A 21079-nucleotide genomic window follows, 5' to 3' on the forward strand; every position below is an offset into this window, starting at 1 on the left:
CAGAGGGAGACATATGATTACAGTTTTCTCCTTAATTTCTTTCAGATTTTATCAGCTGCAGCAGCTGCAGGTGTCAGTGTGGCATTTGGTGCTCCAATTGGTGGGGTACTTTTCAGTCTGGAGGAGGTGAGACAGCCAATTGCTTGAGTGTGTATATATATATATATATATATATATATATATATATATATATATATATATATATATATATATATATATATATTTATAGTTATATCTCTCATGAAAAGCATGTGAAAGAATAATTTTTCTCATGGTGGTATTGCTACTGTGTCACCTGTGAAGAGTGCAACATAGGTATCACTTTGCCAGTTTCTAAAGGGGCCCTGATTGGTCTCAAGCACTCACCATTCCGGATCACCGCATCTCACTTCTGTCTGCGTGGGTTCGAGTCTCAGGCTTGGCTAATGTGGGTACATGAGAAAGCCTGCCAATAGCTTCTCGTGGGTGGGTGGTTCTTCCCAGGGTTTTCCAGGGTTCTTCCTCCACTAGTTACATTGGTCGCCATGTATAGCCTATCTTGTGCTGAGGAATGGCGTTAAACCCTACAAAAACAAAACAAAACAGCTTCTGGAAGTTTGTGCAGAAATGCCAACTTTTCCAGACTTTGTAAAATTATTTCAAATGTTCAGAGAAAATTCCACATTCTGAATATTTTAATAAAATTATGGAAACTAAACATTGTATGGAATAAAATTTTGAGGAGGAGTTTTCAGTATGGATACAGGTGATAATAAGTTTTTCATGTGGAGAAAAGTACTACTGTGCCAGTATCTCGACTTATCTGGCATCTTGATTTGTCAATGTTTAAAACAAAAATCACTATGGAAAACAATAAACCAGTTGATCTGACTTTAAACAGGTGGAAAATAGCAGGTATGTATCGTAAGATCTAGTATGATTGTATGGGAAAATTTTTTATTTTTAAAGAATATATCCATGACACTGCTGAAATCATTTTGACACTGCTTCATGATTGCCATAACCAGGGTTTGACATCTTTGGCTCCTGTTTGACTGGAATAAGCAGAAATTTTTGTTATAGCAACACTGTTCTCAGGTGAGATACTGGTTTCCACAGAACACTTTTTCCCGTATGTCAGTTTGAATTTGTTTTTTGCATTTTAATTTCATTGTTCTGAAACTGCTACATGGACAGTCCTTGAGAAAAACTATACACAGCTAGCAAATGTAGTTTCCATGACAGATTTCTCAGCTTCAGTGAATATCTTGTGTTCATGCATTCACTTAATTTCCATTACTGTTTTAGTCATGAAACTGGAATAGTTTTAGTTTTAAGAAATTATGTTCACATCTAAAGAGAATATTCAGTGATGTGCTCATTTTGCTTTAATTACCATGCTTGGTTATTTAGGTCTACTAGTTAAAGACTGGAAAGGTTTATACAATGGGAGTGCAGCCATCATCCATCCATCATCTGTTAGCAGTAGTTTTTTATCACTCATTACATACTTGGAGGAAAGTCATGAAACTTTCAATACAGTTTCATTCTGAGACCTAGTTGGTCTTAAATGAAAATGGTCCCCTATGAAATCCAATATGACCACAATAGTGGCCATCTTGAAAATTTAGTTATTGTTACTTCCCCTGAATAGATGGTTATATAAACATGGTTTATTTTTCAGTTGAAGAATTCAGTTCACGTCTGCTTGGTCCAAAATGAAATTGGTGCCAGTCTGATATCTTATATGGTTGCCATCTTGAAAATTTTGTTATTGCTTCTTCTGAATGGACGAACAGATGGTCATGTCAACATGTGGTTTTCATTGAAAGGCTGTGTATATGACGTGCATGCTCCTGAATGAAAATATACTGATTTGACTCCAAACATGGCTGCCATGTAACCTTATTGAAAATCTTATGGTCACATAAACATTAAAGATTTCCTTAAAGATTTCGTACTATATATATTTAGTCCTAAATGAACATGATGTCTATATGACCTCCCAAAATGGCTGCCACAGTGACCATAGTTACTGATTCTTCTCCTGACATGTTTAAAATAAATAAAACTGGCACTAGATAGTTTGTCCTATATTAAAATGATGCTGATTTTAATTACAAATGTCATCTTGAAAATCTTTATATGGCTACTTCGGAATGGATGGCCACATGAACATAGGATTCTCACCAAAGAAATATAGCAGTATGTAGCTGGTTTTAAATAACCATGGTGTTCATCAAATCGCCAACATGGCACCATCAAACACTGCTGCTCTTTAAAGAATTGTGGCCTTGGCATACACAAGATGTTTTGGTACTCAGCAGTTTAAAATTCAAAAAAGGACAAAAGCAACAGACTCGAGAATTTCAGACCTGCCAGACCCTTAAGACTTGCCAATGCATCCCTTTTGGGTTTGGAACTGCCCCTTCTGTTGGTCATTAAGATCCAAGTGTAATTTACAAATATTTAGTTGAATGTATTGTTTGACATTGATGCATCAAATCACACTTCTGAATTTTTTAATGTTTTTCCAAGTTGACAATGACAGTACATGATATTTCATTACACCTTTTTGAAAGGTGGTCTAACTAACAAAAAATTTCTTAACTGTCCCACTAAAAAGGGATTGTTAGATTGGCAATGCCTCTGACAAGATAGTCGTTGTACTGGTGCTAAAAATGATTTAGTTTTGGCAGTTTGGACCATATCTCATGCACTATTGCTGTTGCTGTCTTGGAAAACAGAATGTGCATCTGGAAGGTTCTACTTGGTTTTTGTCAAGGGATACTCATTGTGATCTTCTTTGTATCCTTTAGTGACTCTTTTCAGCTATGCATTCTTAGGAATAATGCAGCAAAAGTAGGTAACTGTGACCTAATTTTATGCAAAAGATAACTTACAGCATGTGCAAGCAAGCTCAACTGTCTTCTAATAGGTTGGTATCTTGTGATTTAAAGTTTCAGCAGAAGTTGTCGTATTACAGGGCATTAACTTCAGTTTATACCCTACCTGTACATTTTATTTTTCCCTACTACATGGGATTATATAGTGTTACCCTTGTCCATATATCTGTCTGCATCTAGGTTATTTTTTCAGTTACTGTTGTTCAGCATTTTTAGTTCATGGACATATTTCTTTTTCAACTAATTTTGTTAACATGTTCCTTCTCTGTGATTAAAAAAAAATACAAATTTGTTTTGTTAGGTGAGTTACTACTTTCCTCCAAAGACAATGTGGCGTTCTTTCTTTTGTGCCCTGGCAGCTGCATTTGTACTGCGAGCCATCAATCCATTTGGGAATGACCACCTGGTGATGTTCTACATTGATTACAATGAGCCATGGTACATACAGGAGCTTGTGCCTTTCATATTGATAGGAGCACTTGGGGTAAGACATTGAAAACAGTACATGGTGGGACTGCAAAAGTTGACCCATAAAACCACCACTAAATAATCCTTAATCTTTACTATGTGTGTAATACTTCTGAATACTGTATATACTCGCTTACAAGTCCAACTGCAAACTGTGTAGACATGGATCTGCTGTTGCATGTTGTGTAGGTAAATCTGGGTCTGTGTTGCAGTTTGTTAGGAGTAACAAGTAGAACAAATAACATAGACCCTGATCTGCTGGCTTTTTGCATTTGGACCCAAGTGAATATATACTGAATATAAAGACAGTAACAATTGTGCAGTAACTGGTTCCATATGGCAGCTATTAGAGCCCTTCTGTTTCGAGACAGTACACAAAACTGTGCCATCTTTGCTAATTAGGCAAATATTGGTATATTTTTTTAATCTTATTGGTATACAACTGTATGTCCAATTTGTTGAAGTCCAGTCTGCCAAAATTGATAAAGAGTGGATCATAATATCAGAAATTCTGAAATACTAATATGATGTGTTTTGTTTAATTAAGATGCTTTGGATACAAAGCTAATAATATAAAATACAATTTAAAAAAATGCTTGATTATTTATGATGCAGGCTTTAAAAAAAACATAAAGAATAAGGTAAGGTTGATCTCAAACTTTTGCCATCTTGAAAGCTAGCAGAGCTTAATGTTGGTACTCTCAATGTAATATTTTTCATAGAGCTGATCTATTATGTTGGTACTCTCAATGTAATATTTTTGATAAAGGTGAGTCAAATGTTGGTACTCTCATCATAATATTTTCCATAGAGCTGAGCTATATGTTGGTACTGTCATAGTAATATATTTTGGCCCTCATTGTAATATTTTTCATAAATGTGAGCCATTTGTTGGTACACTCAATGTAATATTTTCATAAAGCTGAGTCAAATGCTGGTACTCTCAGTGTAATATTTTTGATAAAGCTGAGCCAAATATTGGTACTCTTACTGAAGTATTTATCATAAAGCTTAGTCAAATGTTGGTACACAAAATATAATATTATTCATATAGCTGAGCCAGATGTTAGTACTTTGATGTTTTTCATAGATCCGAGGCAAATGTGTTATGCTTTAGCTGATCCAGACACTCTTTTTTTTTCTTCTCCAGGGCATGTATGGAAGCTTTTTCATAAGGTTCAACATAAAATGGTGTCGATATAGGAAGACATCTGTTCTTGGAAAATACCCTATAGTGGAGGTGAGTATAACCATATCTTGCAGCAACAATCAACTTATTCCTCACTATTTTCTTCAGCCTACACCCTTGTGCCTTTTAAGACCAATAAAATTCAAATGGATGCATGTACACATTGGTATTGTCTAATAAGTACTCACAAAAATTATCAGTTGCAATGATATGTACTGTGTCTCACCTGTTAGGCAAGTCCACCAAGTCATGAAGGTGCTTGATTTCATCACTAAAGCTATTTAGTAAGCTTGTCTTATATTATGATTAAATCATGCTTTGGTTGAGTTCTGAGCAAGTGAATTGTGAACAGCTTAAGAAATATCTGGATTTTTTTGTGTAATGCATATATCATTGACAGTGGTAACAACTGATTATCACATATAAATGCATTGATTAATGAATTGGAGTATATGGGAAACAATTGGATTTAAACTGACAACATTTGGAATCGTTGAGAGGACAGAATATTTTGACCAATTAAGCCTAAGGAATGCACAATTAAAATTGAATGATCCATTGCTAATGGTGCAAATTAAAATACTGGCTTAAGAATGACCAGTTTGAAAAGTAAGAATTTATTTTTGTTTTTGAAATAAAAATGAATACAGCTAAGTTGCAAATAAAAAGGACAAATACTTGTATCATGTCATTCTACTAGATGCAGGCACTGTGTTATTTTAAGTCTTTTTTCATCAGTTACAAGAGATACTGGCATGAAATTGCTTGAGTAATTTAAAGCAATTTAATGTTAATTTTCATGATTGCAGTGATATGATAAACTAGTAATAAGTTCATAATGAACAGTACAGTAATAGGCAGGGAGCAACTAGAAAATAAGAAGGGACCCATAATTTCGACCCTGAGGGCCATAAGGGCACCTTTTCTTAGAAAGCTGTGGAAAACACTGATCCTCAGATTGAAAATAGATCATTCTACTAAAATATGACAATTTATATTTTCTTTTAACAGTAGATGGAAATTAGAGTTGTGTAAATTCAATATTCATAATAGAATATTATGATAATTTATGAGAAATTTTTCATTTATAAATATTTGAGAATGTATGTATTATATCATGTCAAATAGCAAGGTGTTATACCCTCAGACCAGAATGCCTGCTCACAAGCATTCAAAGTATGATAGTGTAATTTCTAATCTTGTGTTGGTCAGCGGTCTAAAGGAGTTTGAAAACTTTTGCATTTATTGACAAGAGTTTGGTTGGGGATTCATCAACTCTAGTTTTCCCAGTTTTACAGAACTAGTTTTATTTGCTTATTTTCATACCTGCCATATTTCCAGATAGTGTTGGGGGAGGGGGGTTAAGACTCAAAAGGTGTATTTTGAGGTCTCACCATTGAGGACACAACATTGTCTGACATCGAAAACACAAAGCATGAACTCAAAATTTCTTTACAGAATGCCCTAAACAAACTGGACAACTGGTGCACATGCAATGGCATGGTGATAAATACTAGTAAAACTAAAATATTACTTATCTCAACATTGCAAAAAAGGACAAATCTTGATAGTGATGAACTATGTCTGACATGGAAGGAGAAAAATTTGCAAATGGTCTGTCATGATAGACTACTTGGTGTTTTGGTAGATAATAACCTATCATGGACTGAACATATCAAGCATATCAGTAAAAAAAATGTCAATTCAGGTTTATGGTTTCTCAGACATTTTCTCCTTGAAAGGCACAGAAAACTATTTTATGACAGTTGCATACAACCCTATTTAGACTACTGTAATACAGTATGAGGTAATTCAAATGATAAAAACATAGCAAAGCTGGCACATCTTCAAAAAAGAGCATTTGGGCTAATGTCAATCCAGAAAGAAAGCAAGGAAAATTTAGCTGCTAAGTTAAAAGTATTACCTATTAAAGACCGAATTTGTTTGAGAAAAGCCAAATTAATGTACAGGATATCCAGTAATAGTGTTCCTGAATATTTACAGTCACCGTTCCAGTATAGGCTACCTGGCAATACTCCCCACTTGCAATCCATGTCTGCCAGACAATAAAATTCCCAAACCAAATAAGGAATTATTTAAAAAAGGTTTCCAATAATCTGGAACTTTACTCTGGAATAGTATTCCAGTTGAGATTAGAAATGCCCACTCTGTTTCCTTCTTCCAAACCCAGTATATCCAGTGGCTTCAGAGATGCAGCTTAAATAAATAAATTTCTTTGTATGAGGGCCTCAAGGTAGATTAGTTCTTCGCTAATTGTGTTACAGGACAGCTACAAGACCGCCCCCCTCAAGTCCAAGACAGGCGAAGTCATCACAGACCAGGGGAAACAACTGCAGCGATGGGTTGAGCACTATCTCGAGCTATATGCAACCCAAAACAATGTCACTGGAACTGCCCTGGATGCCATTCCAGACCTGCCTGTCATGGAGGAGCTAGACACACAGCCCACCCTGGAAGAGCTCGGAAAAGCCATCGATTGCCTTGCCTGTGGGAAGGCTCCTGGAAGCGACGGCATTCCGCCTGAAGTCCTCAAGAGCGGAAAACCAGCACTGCTCCAGCCCCTACACACACTCCTCTGCCTTTGCTGAGAACAGGGATACATCCCACAGGACATGCATGACGCCAACATCGTCACTTTGTACAAAAACAAAGGAGACCGTAGCGACTGCAACAACTATCGGGGCATCCCCCTCCTCAGCATCGTCGGAAAGGCTTTCGCCCGTGTTGCCTTGGCGCGCTTGCAGATCCTAGCCTCTCGCATCTACCCAGAGTCCCAGTGTGGATTTCGAGCCGGCAGGTCAACTGTAGACATGATCTTCTCACTACGTCAGCTGCAGGAGAAGTGTCACGAGCAGCAGATGCCCCTCTACATTGCCTTCATAGACCTGACAAAGGCGTTTGACATGGTTAGTCGGAGTGGACTCTTCAGACTCCTGCAGAAGATCGGCTGCCCCCCACGTCTGCTTGTTGTCATTATGTCGTTCCACGAGAACATGCACAGCACAGTGTGCTTCAATGGCGCAACATCTGAAGCATTCCCAGTCATTAGCGGAGTCCAACAAGGCTGTGTCCTTGCACCGACGCTCTTTGCCATCTTCTTCTCCATGTTTTCCAGTACGCATTCAAGGACTGCAGCGAGGGAGTGTACATCCATACCAGGGCTGACGGCAAGCTGTTCAACATCGCCCGTCTCTGTGCTAAGACTAAAGTCACAGAGGTACTCATCCGTGAATTGCTCTTTGCCGATGATGCAGCCTTGACATCACACACAGAAGATGGACTTCAACAGCTGGTATGCTGCCTCTCCCATGCATGTAAGGAATTTGGACTGACCATCAGTTTGAAGAAAACGAATGTCATGGCACAGGACACAGACTCCCCTCCCTCTGAGGTGGGCGGCAGGATTGCCAAGGCAGCAGCAGTGATGGCCAGACTTAACCAGAGGGTCTGGAACAACCCCAACCTCACAGAGAAGACCAAACTGCGTGTCTACCAAGCGTGCGTGCTCAGCTCACTTCTCTACAGCAGCGAAACATGGACCACCTATGCAAGACACGAGAAGAAACTCAACAGCTTCCACCTGAGATGTCTGCGGCGCATTCTGCATATCCAGTGGCAGGACAAAGTACTCAACACAGAGGTTCTAGAACGCGCCAACATGAACAGCATGTTCTCCATACTCAGCGAGAGGCGCCTTCGCTGGCTCGGCCATGTCAAGAGAATGGACCCAGGTCGCATTCCCAAGGACCTGTTATATGGGGAGTTAGCAGAAGGTGCACGACCAACTGGATGACCACATCTGCACTACAAAGATGTTTGCAAGAAGGATATGAAGACAGCAAACATCAATGTCAACGACTGGGAGAGCTGTGCAAACAACCGTTCCAGCTGGCGTCTAGCTGTCAGGCAGGGAGTTCAAAACGCAGAGGAAAAGAGAAGAATAAAGCAAGCTGAAAAGAGAGCTAAAAAGAAGGATAAGCAAAAGCGTACTTTGGAGCTATGCCATCGTCTCCCATAGACGGACGGATGCCAAGATAGAGATAGAATTGTGTTACCCTCTTTAAATAAAGTCATTAGTAGTATTATGGGGGCTCAGTGTGTGTGAACAAAACAAAGCAATAATTCAAATTTTAATGTTGTGTTTAGTTATAATTTGAGAGGAAACATTTGTTTGCATTATTCATTGGATTAGAATGTGCTCATTGGACTAAAATATTATTCTGGGATTATTGTAAACTTATTCAAAGGAAATCTGGACAACACCATTGTTATTCATGAAGACTTTTGGCTCATAAGCATGTTTGAGGACCTGGAATTAATTTGGAACATTTGATTCTTTTGGCCTTCTTTAGGATTTTTAGGATTTTTTTTGGATTTAATTCATAATACTGAAAGTTCCTCTTAAATTTACATTTTTATAATTTAGAGAATTAAAGTATTTGTTACGTTTTACAAAACTTGTTTGTTTTGCTTTTAAAGTATTTGTTTTACAAAACTTGTTGCTTTTGCTTTTAAAATATTTGTTATGTTTTACAAAATTTGATGGTTTTGCATCTTTCTGTTACTTAGTTTACAACCATAGAGTCATAACAGTTGTCAGATATCAACTCCATACACATATACATGTGCAAACATTCACAGTCACAGTCACAATAACATTAAATAAAAACATGCATCAAGTTCCTACTTTAAAATCCATTATGGCAAAATATATGCTTAATTTGATACATTCTTTGTAGCTATAAATATATGGGGTTTGAAGGTTTAATGTAAGCGTCATTTGTGTTCATCATTGCACTCACTAGGGACTAGATGGTACTGTTGTCCATTCTGAGTGAATCCTGGTCAGAACTGAGTTGGTCATGATGACCATAATGTTAACATTGTCAGAACTGTCTCTGATACAATTTGACCATGAGATATGCTTGTCTCTATAGAAAAATGAATATATATCACATTTGGGACAGACCATTTCATTGGGGGAAGTAGAAGAACCTAATAGTTTCAGGTTTAATCTGGTCTTGACAGGTAATACAGCAGTAAGCAAAGCCTCTGTCAAGTTCGGATATCAATGCTTTATCAACACAAATCATTTGTGCAAACAAGAGTGTATGCTTACTATTGTTTTTAAAGTCAGTCTGTTTTATGGCTAAAAGTCATCCTGAAAAGCATGGGTCAGTAATAGTATTTTTACAAGATTAAGATAATAAATATAAAGATAACTAATCTGGATATTCATTGCATCATGTTGAATATGCTACATACGGGCGGTGTTCCTATTTTGATGGATGTTGTACTCTTAAGATTATGTCGATATGCAGTTTGCAGTATGTGCAAAGAATTAAATGTTTCCCCTTGTTCCTGTGCTTGACCAAGTAAAAATCTGTCAACATGGAGTTTTGAAATTTATATTTGCTGTGCTTTGCTGATAGTTTATTGCTTCATGAATCACACTCTTCATAACTGAATGACACTTGAACACTATTCCAAGTGAACGACACTTGAACACTATTCCAACTGAATGACATTTGAACACTATTCCAACTGAATGACACTTGAACACTATTCCAACTGAATGACACTTGAACACTATTCCAACTGAATGACACTTGAACACTATTCCAACCGAATGACACTTGAACACTATTCCAACTGAATCATACTTGAACACTATTCCAACTGAAATAATCATGTTTTGCATTTCATATTTCAAATAAAAGTCTAACTTTGAAAAAAATTTGCTGCAAATCACAGACTTTACTTAACTTCAGAGGAATTGGGTTGTTCTTTTTTTGTGTACTTTACCTAGGCAGTTGGACTCTTCCAAAGCAGAATTGGATACAACACATCCCCCTAGCCATTGTGAGACAATTAAGTAACGTCTGATAGATGGCTGTTTATCTCTGACTGCCTTAGCTTCTAATTGTAACTAAATCAGCTGTATGCCCCAAGGATAGGTTTAGCCCAGCTTTGAGCTGGACTGTTTACTGTTCATGCTATCAATTAGAAGTGGTCAAGAAATATAGTTTTTCGTTTTTGAAAAAACTTTGGGGCTAAGATTTCTGAAAATCATGTTTTTCTAAACGTGACAATGTCTAGGGGTTTGGGGTTCTTTTTGTGTGACAGAGCATGTTATGGCAGGTATATATTTTGCATTTGTATATGGAAAAAATGTTCTGCCTATTCAGCTATTTTACATACGAATATTAAAAGTTTCTGAGTTGACATTTTGCTTGCTACATATTCATTTATAATACATTCTTCCGATGATGGTTCAAGGATGTCAGATTGGTCTGATGTTGATAGAGGCGACTGACGAAGGCAGGAGCTGTGGTGGTACAGTGGTTAGCATGGTGGACTTGGGACCAAATGCTTGCAGGTTTGAATCTGACCATTGCATCATCCCAAGATAACTACCATGGTGTGTTTTGGGCAAAGCACTTTATTCCATTTGCATAGGCTCTAAATAACCTACTTGTACTGCTGTGCCAAAAAAAATAATAATTTGGCTTGACAGATTGAAGGTTGCTGTTATGTTTTTTGTATAATAACAAGCAGATCAAGGTCTATGTTTGGAGTAAATTCAGTAGAACATACAACAAAAACTTTGATATACCAGGTCACTACATATGGCCAGATCTAGGTTTATGTTGTTTGCAGTTGGACTCAACTTACAAGTGAGTGCTTACAGTTGGCAAAATGTTTTGGCTGTTTTGCAAGATTGTTGTTTGAAAATTTTCATGTGACTTCCACTTTTATGCAAATATTCCCTATTTAAACACTTGAGGCCATTTGGCCCAATCATCTTTACAGGGCAATTAGAAATTTGAAAAAAAATCAAAAGGGATTCTTGATTTGCCAGTTATTTCAGCCATATTATTTTCCAAACGGTAATTTTTTATTTTTTTTTGACCTAGTGGTCTGATAATAGTAGATTAATATTACAGCTTTATTATATGAAAGATATAAATTTTATGGAAAGTTCCTGCCTAAAATATATGCTGCTTACTGTATTCACATTAAAGCCAAGCCAATAGTTTCAGTGCTTCTGCCCATTTTTTTTACAGGTCCTAGCAGTGACATTTATCACAGCTTTGCTGAGTTTTCCCAATCCCTATACAAGGTAAGATGCAACTCTCAGAAGTGACATTTTAAAATTAGTCTGACCTGGCATTGTCCATGCAGTGTATCACAGACTCTGAAATGGATAATTTACTCAAATGGGAACAGAATGCAGATTGAACTCAAATAAAATGCAGAAGGAACACAAACAAAATGCCAAATGCATTTTAAAGAAAATGGAGTGTGCAAATGCAAAACAGAGTAGCAAATAATAAACAAAAATCAAATCAAATATGGATGCATTTTCTGAATGGATATGAAAATCAATTATTTTTAAGCTGCCACTAAATTTCAACAGTTGAAGGCCCTTTCACATCATAATCCAGGATCAGATTCTTCAGATAGTTTGTCACTTTTTATAAGCCATGACATTGTACTTATTAAAGAAAAACACCATTGATGTAATGACATCTCAGAATATTATCTAATTAGAATCAAGCACAAAAAACATCAAATTTCCTGACAAATACTGTGATTTTGAACTTATTACAGTTGTAATGTTTTCCTATGTTTGTGTGTGTGTGTGAGGTTTGGATTTTTAATGTAGCTTTAACAGTTTTTCAGTCATATCGCTATGATGTCTGCTGCGTGAGAGTTTACAGTGATGTCTAGCACTGGGGCATCATGCCGCAGACATGTAGCATCATGTCCCACCCAGTCACATTATCCTGACACCAGGCTGATCAGTCCTAGCACTAACCTCTTAATGCAGAGTGCCAAGCAAGGCAGCTGTTAGTACCATTTCAATAAGTCTTTCGTATGACTCTGCCGGGGTTTGAACCTGCAAAATCCCACATCTGAGGCAGCTGCTCTAACCACTAGGTGACCAGAGCAGCCCTGTTTTCCTTTGCCTTTTATGCACTTTATTTTTTCATAAAAGCACACTTGAAATAAGACAAGATATGAAATGTATAGTTATATCTTAGAGCTGGTATTGCCACATTTATTTTTGTATCTTGCTGAATAGATGTACTAGGCATGTGATAGTAATTTAGGGTATTCTTCACTTTGAGACCTAAATAACTAATGTATTTTGTTCTTTCAGTGTGCAGTTTTAGGTACAAGTACTCATTTTAAGTACTTTTGCTCCTTTTAGGTATAAGTACTTATTTTAGGTGCTAGTACTTATTTTCGGTACACATACTCATTTTAGGTATGATTATTCATGTTAGGCATATGTGCTCATTTTTACATATTAGTGCTCATTTTAGGTATGAGTATTCATTTTAGGTACAGGTACTCAGTTGTTAATGTGCTCCACTTAAGAACAGAGAGCTTTGGGAACTAAACTAAACAAAATGTGCTAATGTCATTTTCTTTCCAAAATAGACATGCATGTTAAGTACAACACTCGAAGTTAGTACAGTATGCTCATGATCATGTTCTATTTTTGGATTTGTCTTTCTTTGGATATTGTCTATAAAACTGGACAGTTTAAGTATGTCATTTGTGCTTTCTTGATTCATTTGCTTTATTGGCTGTATCTTCATAAAATGTAAGTACTTTCTTTAATTTAAAGGAGGGATGGAATTATTTAAACAGGATGTGGAATGCTCTTTTAGGGAAGACAGGGTAATAATCAATCTGTAGAATGGAATAAGAATGCAAATGCAAACAATACTCACATGGTCAAAATAATTACCAGAACAAATAAATGTAGAAAAGGATATTATTTGAAAGATCCATTCAGGGAATAAGAGCTGCTATATCATGATAAAATAACATTATTTGAATTTAAAAAGAGGATGTGCAAAAGTTAATTAGGTAGCTTTAATGAGACAATTTGTACAGTAGAGTTCACGTCTTTTCGGAACCCTACACAATGCAATGGTGTTGGAGAGAGAGTGAAGAGGATCAAGGAAAAAAATCCACAATCTCTCCATATTTCCTGATAGATTTGCCATGGCGGCTCATGGAAAATTGCTCTGAACACCTTGCTTTCTTGTGTAGTTGTTGAGGATGGCCTGCATGGAGTGGATGTGGTCTGTGTCAAGTGGGCATGGCTTACTGTGTGTGACCCCTGCAAGTATGCTTTTGAGAGGATGAGAGAGAGATGCCAATTTATCTACATCATTATCAGATGATTATACACATTTCCTTGTTCTAATGAAGTATATTTAATAGATATGATGCCAGATAAAATGATTGATAATACTAACATAGTTGCAATTCCTCGAAAACTGTACTAATACATACTGTACATTTTTATTCTGATTAACACCTTTTGCAAGATGTTGAAGCTTCTACTTAATTGAAAGAAATATTAACAAACTTATGCACAGACATGAAAACTTGGGGCATTTTTTTATATAAATTCTTTCATGCATTACAAGATAAAATTGTTTCAAATGATATAACTCTTTGGAAACTTGAATGGTCTCTTCCTAATAAAGAATTAGCTTGAGTGAATGTTGTACAGAAATAAAGATAGTGACCATTGTAAGCACTGATTTTTTGCAGAACACTAGCTGAAGCCAAGTGTTTCTCAGGGGGAGACTGTAAAAGATTCAAAAAGGGGGAGTGTAAATGCTTAAAAATTATTGGATTATTCAAATTTGTGGTATACAAAGTGCACTATGTTATTCATTGCTTTACTTGAAACAAACTTATCTTGTAATGAATGAAATTTTAAAAAATACCACAACTGGAAATAATAATTTAGTTCCATACAATTAAATGGCCAGTCTGTATACATGTATATTCAATCTCGTAACAGTGCAATTTCTGCTTAAAGACTAAATATGTAGTTCGCATTTAAGTGTAAATTCAGTGTTTTCTTTTTTGTTGTTTGTGTTTATAAACACAGATTCTGAAGCTGATGCTGTCTGGAATTTAATTGTCCATTCCTCAGAGGATTACTGTTATATCTAAACAGTAGGATAAATTTACACTGTTCAAGAGAAGCTTAACAAAGTGGACCTCTCATCACATCAGCATGCAAGTTTTCTAACCATAAAAGAAATATACAAAACTTTTCAAATTAATTTCTATTGTACATATATATGATCGAATAAAAAGACTACTGATTTGTGAAATGGTATTTGGATGTGAATTACTCATGTCGGTCTTTCCATGGATGGTCCTCGTTGATTGGCTATTCAAATGTAAATCAATAATGCTGATCAGATGCTTCATGGTGAAGATGTCATCAGCACACCTGCCAAGGTACGGTGGTGATTTGTTAGTATTTATATTGCTCCATTGTCTTTTGGAGCAAAAAGTGGAGGGATTAAGTTACCCACCACGTTGCATGGAATTACTTGAATACATGTGAGCTGTACTGTATGTAGGTTTATGCCATAATGTAGGTCTGTAGAATCGACCGCTCCAGTGGCCTAGTGGTAAGAGCGTCTTCCTCAGATGCAGGAGGTCGTAGGCTCGATCCCCAACCGAGTCATACCAAAGACTTACAAAAATGGTACTAACAGCTGCCTTGCTTGGCACTCAGCATTAGGAGGTTAGTGTTAGGACTGGTTGGCCTGGTGTCAGGATAATGTGACTGGGTGAGACATCATGCTGCATGTCTGCGGCATGATGCCCCAGTGCTATACATCACTATAAACTGCCACACTGCAGACATTGTAGCATTATGACTGAATATTTTTTGAAGTTATGTTAAAAATCCAAATCAAACACACACACTCACTGTCAGTACATTTCTAATTTTAATGGATATAGTACCATATACCTGAGCTGTAAATATAACAACATCAATGACATCCCCAGGATAACTATAGTTTTTGCACTTGTATTCTTTTCTGTCTTCTTCAGAATGAACAGCAGTGAGTTGATCAAAGAGCTAATGAGTCGCTGTGGTCCAGAAGACAACAGTGATCTCTGGTAAGCACATGAAAAATGACAGTAATTGGTACAGAATGTCCATGGTAATTGGTACAGTAATTGGTACAGAATGTCTATGGTAATTGGTACAGTAATTAGCACAGTAATTGGTACAGAATGTCCATGGTAATTGGTACAGTAATTGGTACAGTATGTCCATGGTAATTGGTACAGTAATTAATACAGTAATTGGTACAGTATGTCCATGGTAATTGGTACAGTAATTAGTACAGTAATTGGTACAGTATGCCCATGGTAATTGGTACAGTATGCCCATGGTAATTGGTACAGTATGTTCATGAATACCCATACCCAGGAATAGTGTTGAAGCACTCATCAATCACACTAAATGTGCCTTCCTTCACATCGTTTAGTTTGCATATCAGCATGTCAGTTTAAAACATTTTAATGCTGCACTTCACAGGCCAGTCTTCTGAAGAAATAGAAGTGAGTTGACCTGACAGTTGATGGGTCACTGTTGTGTGCTTTCCAATTCTCTTCCCCACCGCTAATGTACATCCCCAGATTACATCCTCACAGTTAAATTTGCATAACCTGATTACATCCTTACAGTTAAATTTGCATCACCCGATTACTTCCTCAGTCAAATTTGCATCCCCAGATTTTATCCTCACAGTTACATATGCATAACAGATTTATACCAGCACAGTTTGGATAACCAGATTACATCTGCACAGTTAATTTGCATAACCAGATTACATCCTCACAGTTAATTTGCATAACCAGATTAGATCCTTACAGTTAATTTGCATAACCAGATTACATCCTCACAGTTAATTTGCAGAACCAGATTACATTTTCGCAATGTAATATGCAAACTCTTGTCTTTAAGTTAATAGGTGCATTAAGAGAATGTCATTTCCTAAGGATCACAATAGAAACATGATTTTGAAAGGATGTTACTGTTGCCAAAGACAAGACCATGCTGTTCTATATTATCAAGCAGGTTATCATTCATTTTAGCAGTTATTCTTGTCCTAGTTCCTTGACCAGACTTTGGGTAATGAAGAAATGTAAATATTCAGGGATATAAAGGTCATAAGTCGTGGTCTTGGTTAGTGAATAACAATATAAAGGTTCATGAACAGTAAAGGATAAGATTTGATGAGGGTTAATATTGTCCCTCAGATTAGCAATTAAGTAAAGTGTTGGTAAGAGTATTTGTTATGGTTGTTCCATATGCACTATATATTAACTGCAGCATATGTACACATGATATAATGAGATAGTTTGAAATTAACATTCATTGTTTTATCTACCCATGTGTCAAGTATGCAAACGTTTCCAAATTTACACACCCCAATGTTATGATTTGCTGATTTAAAAAACCCAAAGGTTTGGTCTAAAAATGGTACATAAATTGACACCCCACAATATTATGTTTTGGTTACAACTGACTGTGGAGCCTGGAGCTGACCTTATGTGTCGTATAACTGTCACATCATTTGTAGCAACAGGATATTAAAAATCGTATAATCACCACACCCAAGAAAGCTTTGGAAAATAAATACATGATTTTAAAATGATTCTCATGAGAAACTATTATTTTATGCGCATGTTTGTCACGCCACGAAGCAACACTTTTCATTTGCTCAGTTTGTATGCCTTGCATTGTTCCAAGATACTGTCAGCATTTGACTGAAAATGGCACCCAAGGCAAAAACAATTAAAATAGATCCAAAACAAACCAAATTATCTTTCGGACCGTGTTTATGACCAACTGATGATAATAGTAATGTTATCAAACCAGTGGAGCCTTCATTATAATGGTATTAGTAAGATAAAACTTAATTTGTGCAGCAATGGCTGAAAACACAACTGTCGACATTTTCAAAAAGAAGTTCAGTTGAGTGAAGAATGTGAGAATGAAGATGCCTTTATGTTTTGCTATATATGTACAGAGGCTAAAAGAAAACTCCATGACCAAATGTGCAAAAAACAACGTTCAGAACAGTACACTGGCAAGGCATGCTGGGTTGCCAGAACACAAACTGCTGATTGAATGATCCACAACACCAGGCAGATTTGAATGCAGTTTTACAGAAATATTCTTCCAAACAAGACAGCAGTGAACGTGCTATTTAAGTGTGTACATTGGTTGAGTGTAGAAGACATCACTTTTTTAAAATACAGATCTCTTCTTAATTTAATACACAACTAAGCAGCTGAAGAAATTGATGCCATTGGCATTTTGAAGAATTCTGCCATTCAGTACAACCTGAGGATAGTCTTATACATGACCTGCAAAATTTGTCATTTGTGACGGCAATGGCAGATGAAAGCACCGACATAGCCAACAATAAACACATTGTCATATATGCTCAGATTATTTCTGATGACATGAATCCATCAACAAGATTTTTAACAATTATAGAATGTTCATATGCTTCTGGCAAGGGAATTGCCTTATTGGCTTTAGTCACATTACAAAAGTAATATTTTTGTTGTGAATTTAAACATATAATTATTTTTTTTAAACTACTGAAAACTGATCATCAGCTTGAACAAGACTGAGTCTCATAGGTTTGGATTCTGACTCACTTTTTTTTGCCTTGATGAGTCAAATAACTTACATGAAACCATTTGTAGATAAAACACTGAACATTTAATTTTGTTCCTAAAAAGGCCAAAGAAAATATTATTGGCAGATTTTGTAAATCTTATATAAAGTTTATGAACACAAATGATTATGAAGAAGCATGCCCAAAGGTCCTACAGGGGTCAATTTGGGGGACATAAGATGACAAATTGCGGGACACCCACAATCCCATTCTTAAGCTGCAATACCACATCCAGTCAGATAGAGTCAATAGCATTTGCTTCATGCCTTGGAAATTGGTACAAGTTCTAGCATCGTGATAGCGTTAGGAAGACACTAAACTGTGTTAAGCTCAGAATGCAAGGACAAGGGTGAAGAGATGATTGATAGTTCTTTTTTTTTCATCAGCGACTACAAGAGGAACTTCACGTCATTAGATACTTACATGTCTAGCACCACAGCTGGTGATGGAGTGATCAGATCATTATGGATGTTGGCATTGGCATTCATTTTCAGGGGCATCATCACAATCTTCACTATTGGCATAAAGGTGAGAATTTGAACTGTTAAATATGTATTTACTATGTACAGTGCAACTCCGCTATAACACGCCCCTCTATAACGTGAATTCGGAAATAACGCAGTCGTGGTGTGGCTCCCGAAATTTCTTATATTCATTCGCACATAAAAAAACCTTTTTCTGCAAAGTACATGAAACAGTGTATAAAAAATGTATTATCATTATGGGGAAAAGATCGCGTATGAATTCGAATTTAATATGATCTTGGTGTGGTTCCTGAAATTTTAAATACATGTGTATTTTTCTCGTACCGGGAATTATTTTTTTTTTAGGTACAAGAAATAGTGTGTAAAACATTTATTATCATTCTGGGGAAGAGTTCGCATATGAATTTTAATATAATACGATCATGGCGTAGCTTCTGAAATTTAACAATATCACCAGGTTCTTGAAGGGTTATGCCAAAACAAACATTATCGGAAATGTTGCTTGTTACTGATCCATGAGTAAAGCCAGTAAGTCATCTTTGTGATTGTCTTCAATTAATTCTGTATACAGTCGTTCCTCAAACAATAGCTGACGTGTTTCTTCTTTAACTGCATACACAAACAAGCAGCAGCCAATGCAGTGGTTGATAAAGATTCTCGCAATTTAATAAACATAAAAAAATGAAAGCTGCCAACATGTTTGCTGGGCTTATTAGACGCAATCAGTTGACTAGTAAATAATGTCCGCTTTATTTCTTGAAAATTTAATGAGTATGAAATTGTACATGCGTTCAACTTTAATTTTTTTTTTATAAAAGTGACTCGTGATCATTGCAGGCCTACTGCACTTAGTTCTCGGGTTTTACATGGGTATGGTTTTTGTTTATGTTTGTTATTAATTTCCTATTTTTTTATTTAAAAAATATTTTACCGTTATGGGAAAGCCAGTTCACAAACTCAAGTCGTTCTCTGCACTTTGCGCAATGATTAGTATAGTTGTTTTAACACGTTTCTTTCTATATTCACATAATCTGAAGTAAAAATATGCACGCTGAAAGCATGTGTTGATTGGTAATTATTCTTGTTGTAGTCATTCAAACGAATAGGTGTACAAGTGTTAATTATTGGAAATTTGCAAAGGATAAATGTACACGGAAATGCATATGAGAAAACTTTAGCAGTATGAAATTTGTACTGACACCATTCATAGACCCTGGAACGTAATGAACCGTACACGTGCTTCATCTTTCTTAACCTAATTTTGCTGTTAATTTTTCCCATTGAATTCAGACACATAATGATGTGTGAAAAATTTATTGAACAGTTTACATATGTATGCAATTTTTACAATGGAATTACATATTTTATGGATTAATGTCAAGCCCCAACGGTACGATATCAGACGGCAGGTAAACGGTGTTGATACTCTGTTCATGCTTTATATTAAACATTGAATTCAGACACAATGATCTGGGAAAAAGTATTGAATATTGTAAGTCTATGTGCCATTTTTCAATGGAATTACATGCATTATAGATGAACTGAATGCCACAACGGCACGATAGTAAACGGTGTTGATACCCTATTCATCATATACATTAGGCATGAATACAGTGAGTTGTTCTCTGAAAAAAGTAAAATACTTTAAAACCCCACATTAAATTGACCCCAGTATTAACATGATCCAATTTTGTGGACCCCAATTATCACATTAGAGCGGGGTTCCACTGTATACTTATTTTTAGGCAAGATCTGAGTGCAGACTGCATAGACCCAGATCTGACATTATATAATGCATTGGCAGATATGGGTTTGTGCAGTTTGTTCAAGCTAATAAGTACAACAACAACACATACCCAAATCTGCCAGTGCATTATGTAATGGCAAATCTGAGTGTATATTGTTTGCAGTTGGACAGTATATAGGTTTTAGTTCTGGTCAGATTTACCTCCTGAGAAATGGGTCCTGGCCTTGTTCAGGGTCAATCTTACTTGGCACAGACACAAATAATACCTTACATATATGTAAATCCTGCAGCTGGGAGGGATTTCCTCCCAAGATGAAGGATGTCTCCTGTCCCTCCACTCAATGAAATCTCCCCATACTACTAAAAATTATTATTAAAAAATTCTAGACCAGAAATTCTTCAATTTCTTTTCGCACTTTGCCTCCAAGTATTTATAGTAAAGACTGTGATCATGTGACTGTGTGAACTGGCTTATGCAAAAATGACAATTTTAATTAGTAAATCAACAGATAGTAATCTAAATGTAATTATTGGATTATATTATGTGTACTATGTAATCAGTAGTAATTCGGGAAAGATTAAAGTTGTAAATTGGATTAGTGTCGAGCTCAACCAGCATAAACGTTGCTTGGATTCTTTTGGCAGGGTCAGTATTGACATTGGTATTTCAAGTTTGTAGAGATGGATTATAATTTCTGTGTTAAAACTATTTTAGTAAGGATTAAAAATGTTAATAGGTT

At 36.2% G+C, this 21079-nt stretch overlaps 1 protein-coding gene across 7 annotated transcripts in view; it reads left to right on the forward strand.

The window, feature by feature from the left end:
• Positions 1-21079, forward strand: part of LOC149796924 (H(+)/Cl(-) exchange transporter 3-like) — a 178279-nt gene that overhangs the window by 98328 nt on the left and 58872 nt on the right. For all 7 annotated transcript variants that reach the window (XM_089961594.1, XM_089961593.1, XM_089961595.1 and 4 more), the window contains 6 exons: positions 46-126; positions 3187-3369; positions 4504-4593; positions 11631-11686; positions 15457-15525; positions 18494-18635. In XM_089961594.1, coding sequence (XP_089817720.1) covers positions 46-126; positions 3187-3369; positions 4504-4593; positions 11631-11686; positions 15457-15525; positions 18494-18635 — 621 coding nt within the window. The remainder of the gene's footprint in view (positions 1-45; positions 127-3186; positions 3370-4503; positions 4594-11630; positions 11687-15456; positions 15526-18493; positions 18636-21079) is intronic.

The sequence above is a fragment of the Sinohyriopsis cumingii genome, chromosome 6, assembly GCF_028554795.1.
Source record: "Sinohyriopsis cumingii isolate HCF-2022 chromosome 6, ASM2855479v2, whole genome shotgun sequence".
NCBI lineage: Eukaryota > Metazoa > Mollusca > Bivalvia > Unionida > Unionidae > Sinohyriopsis > Sinohyriopsis cumingii.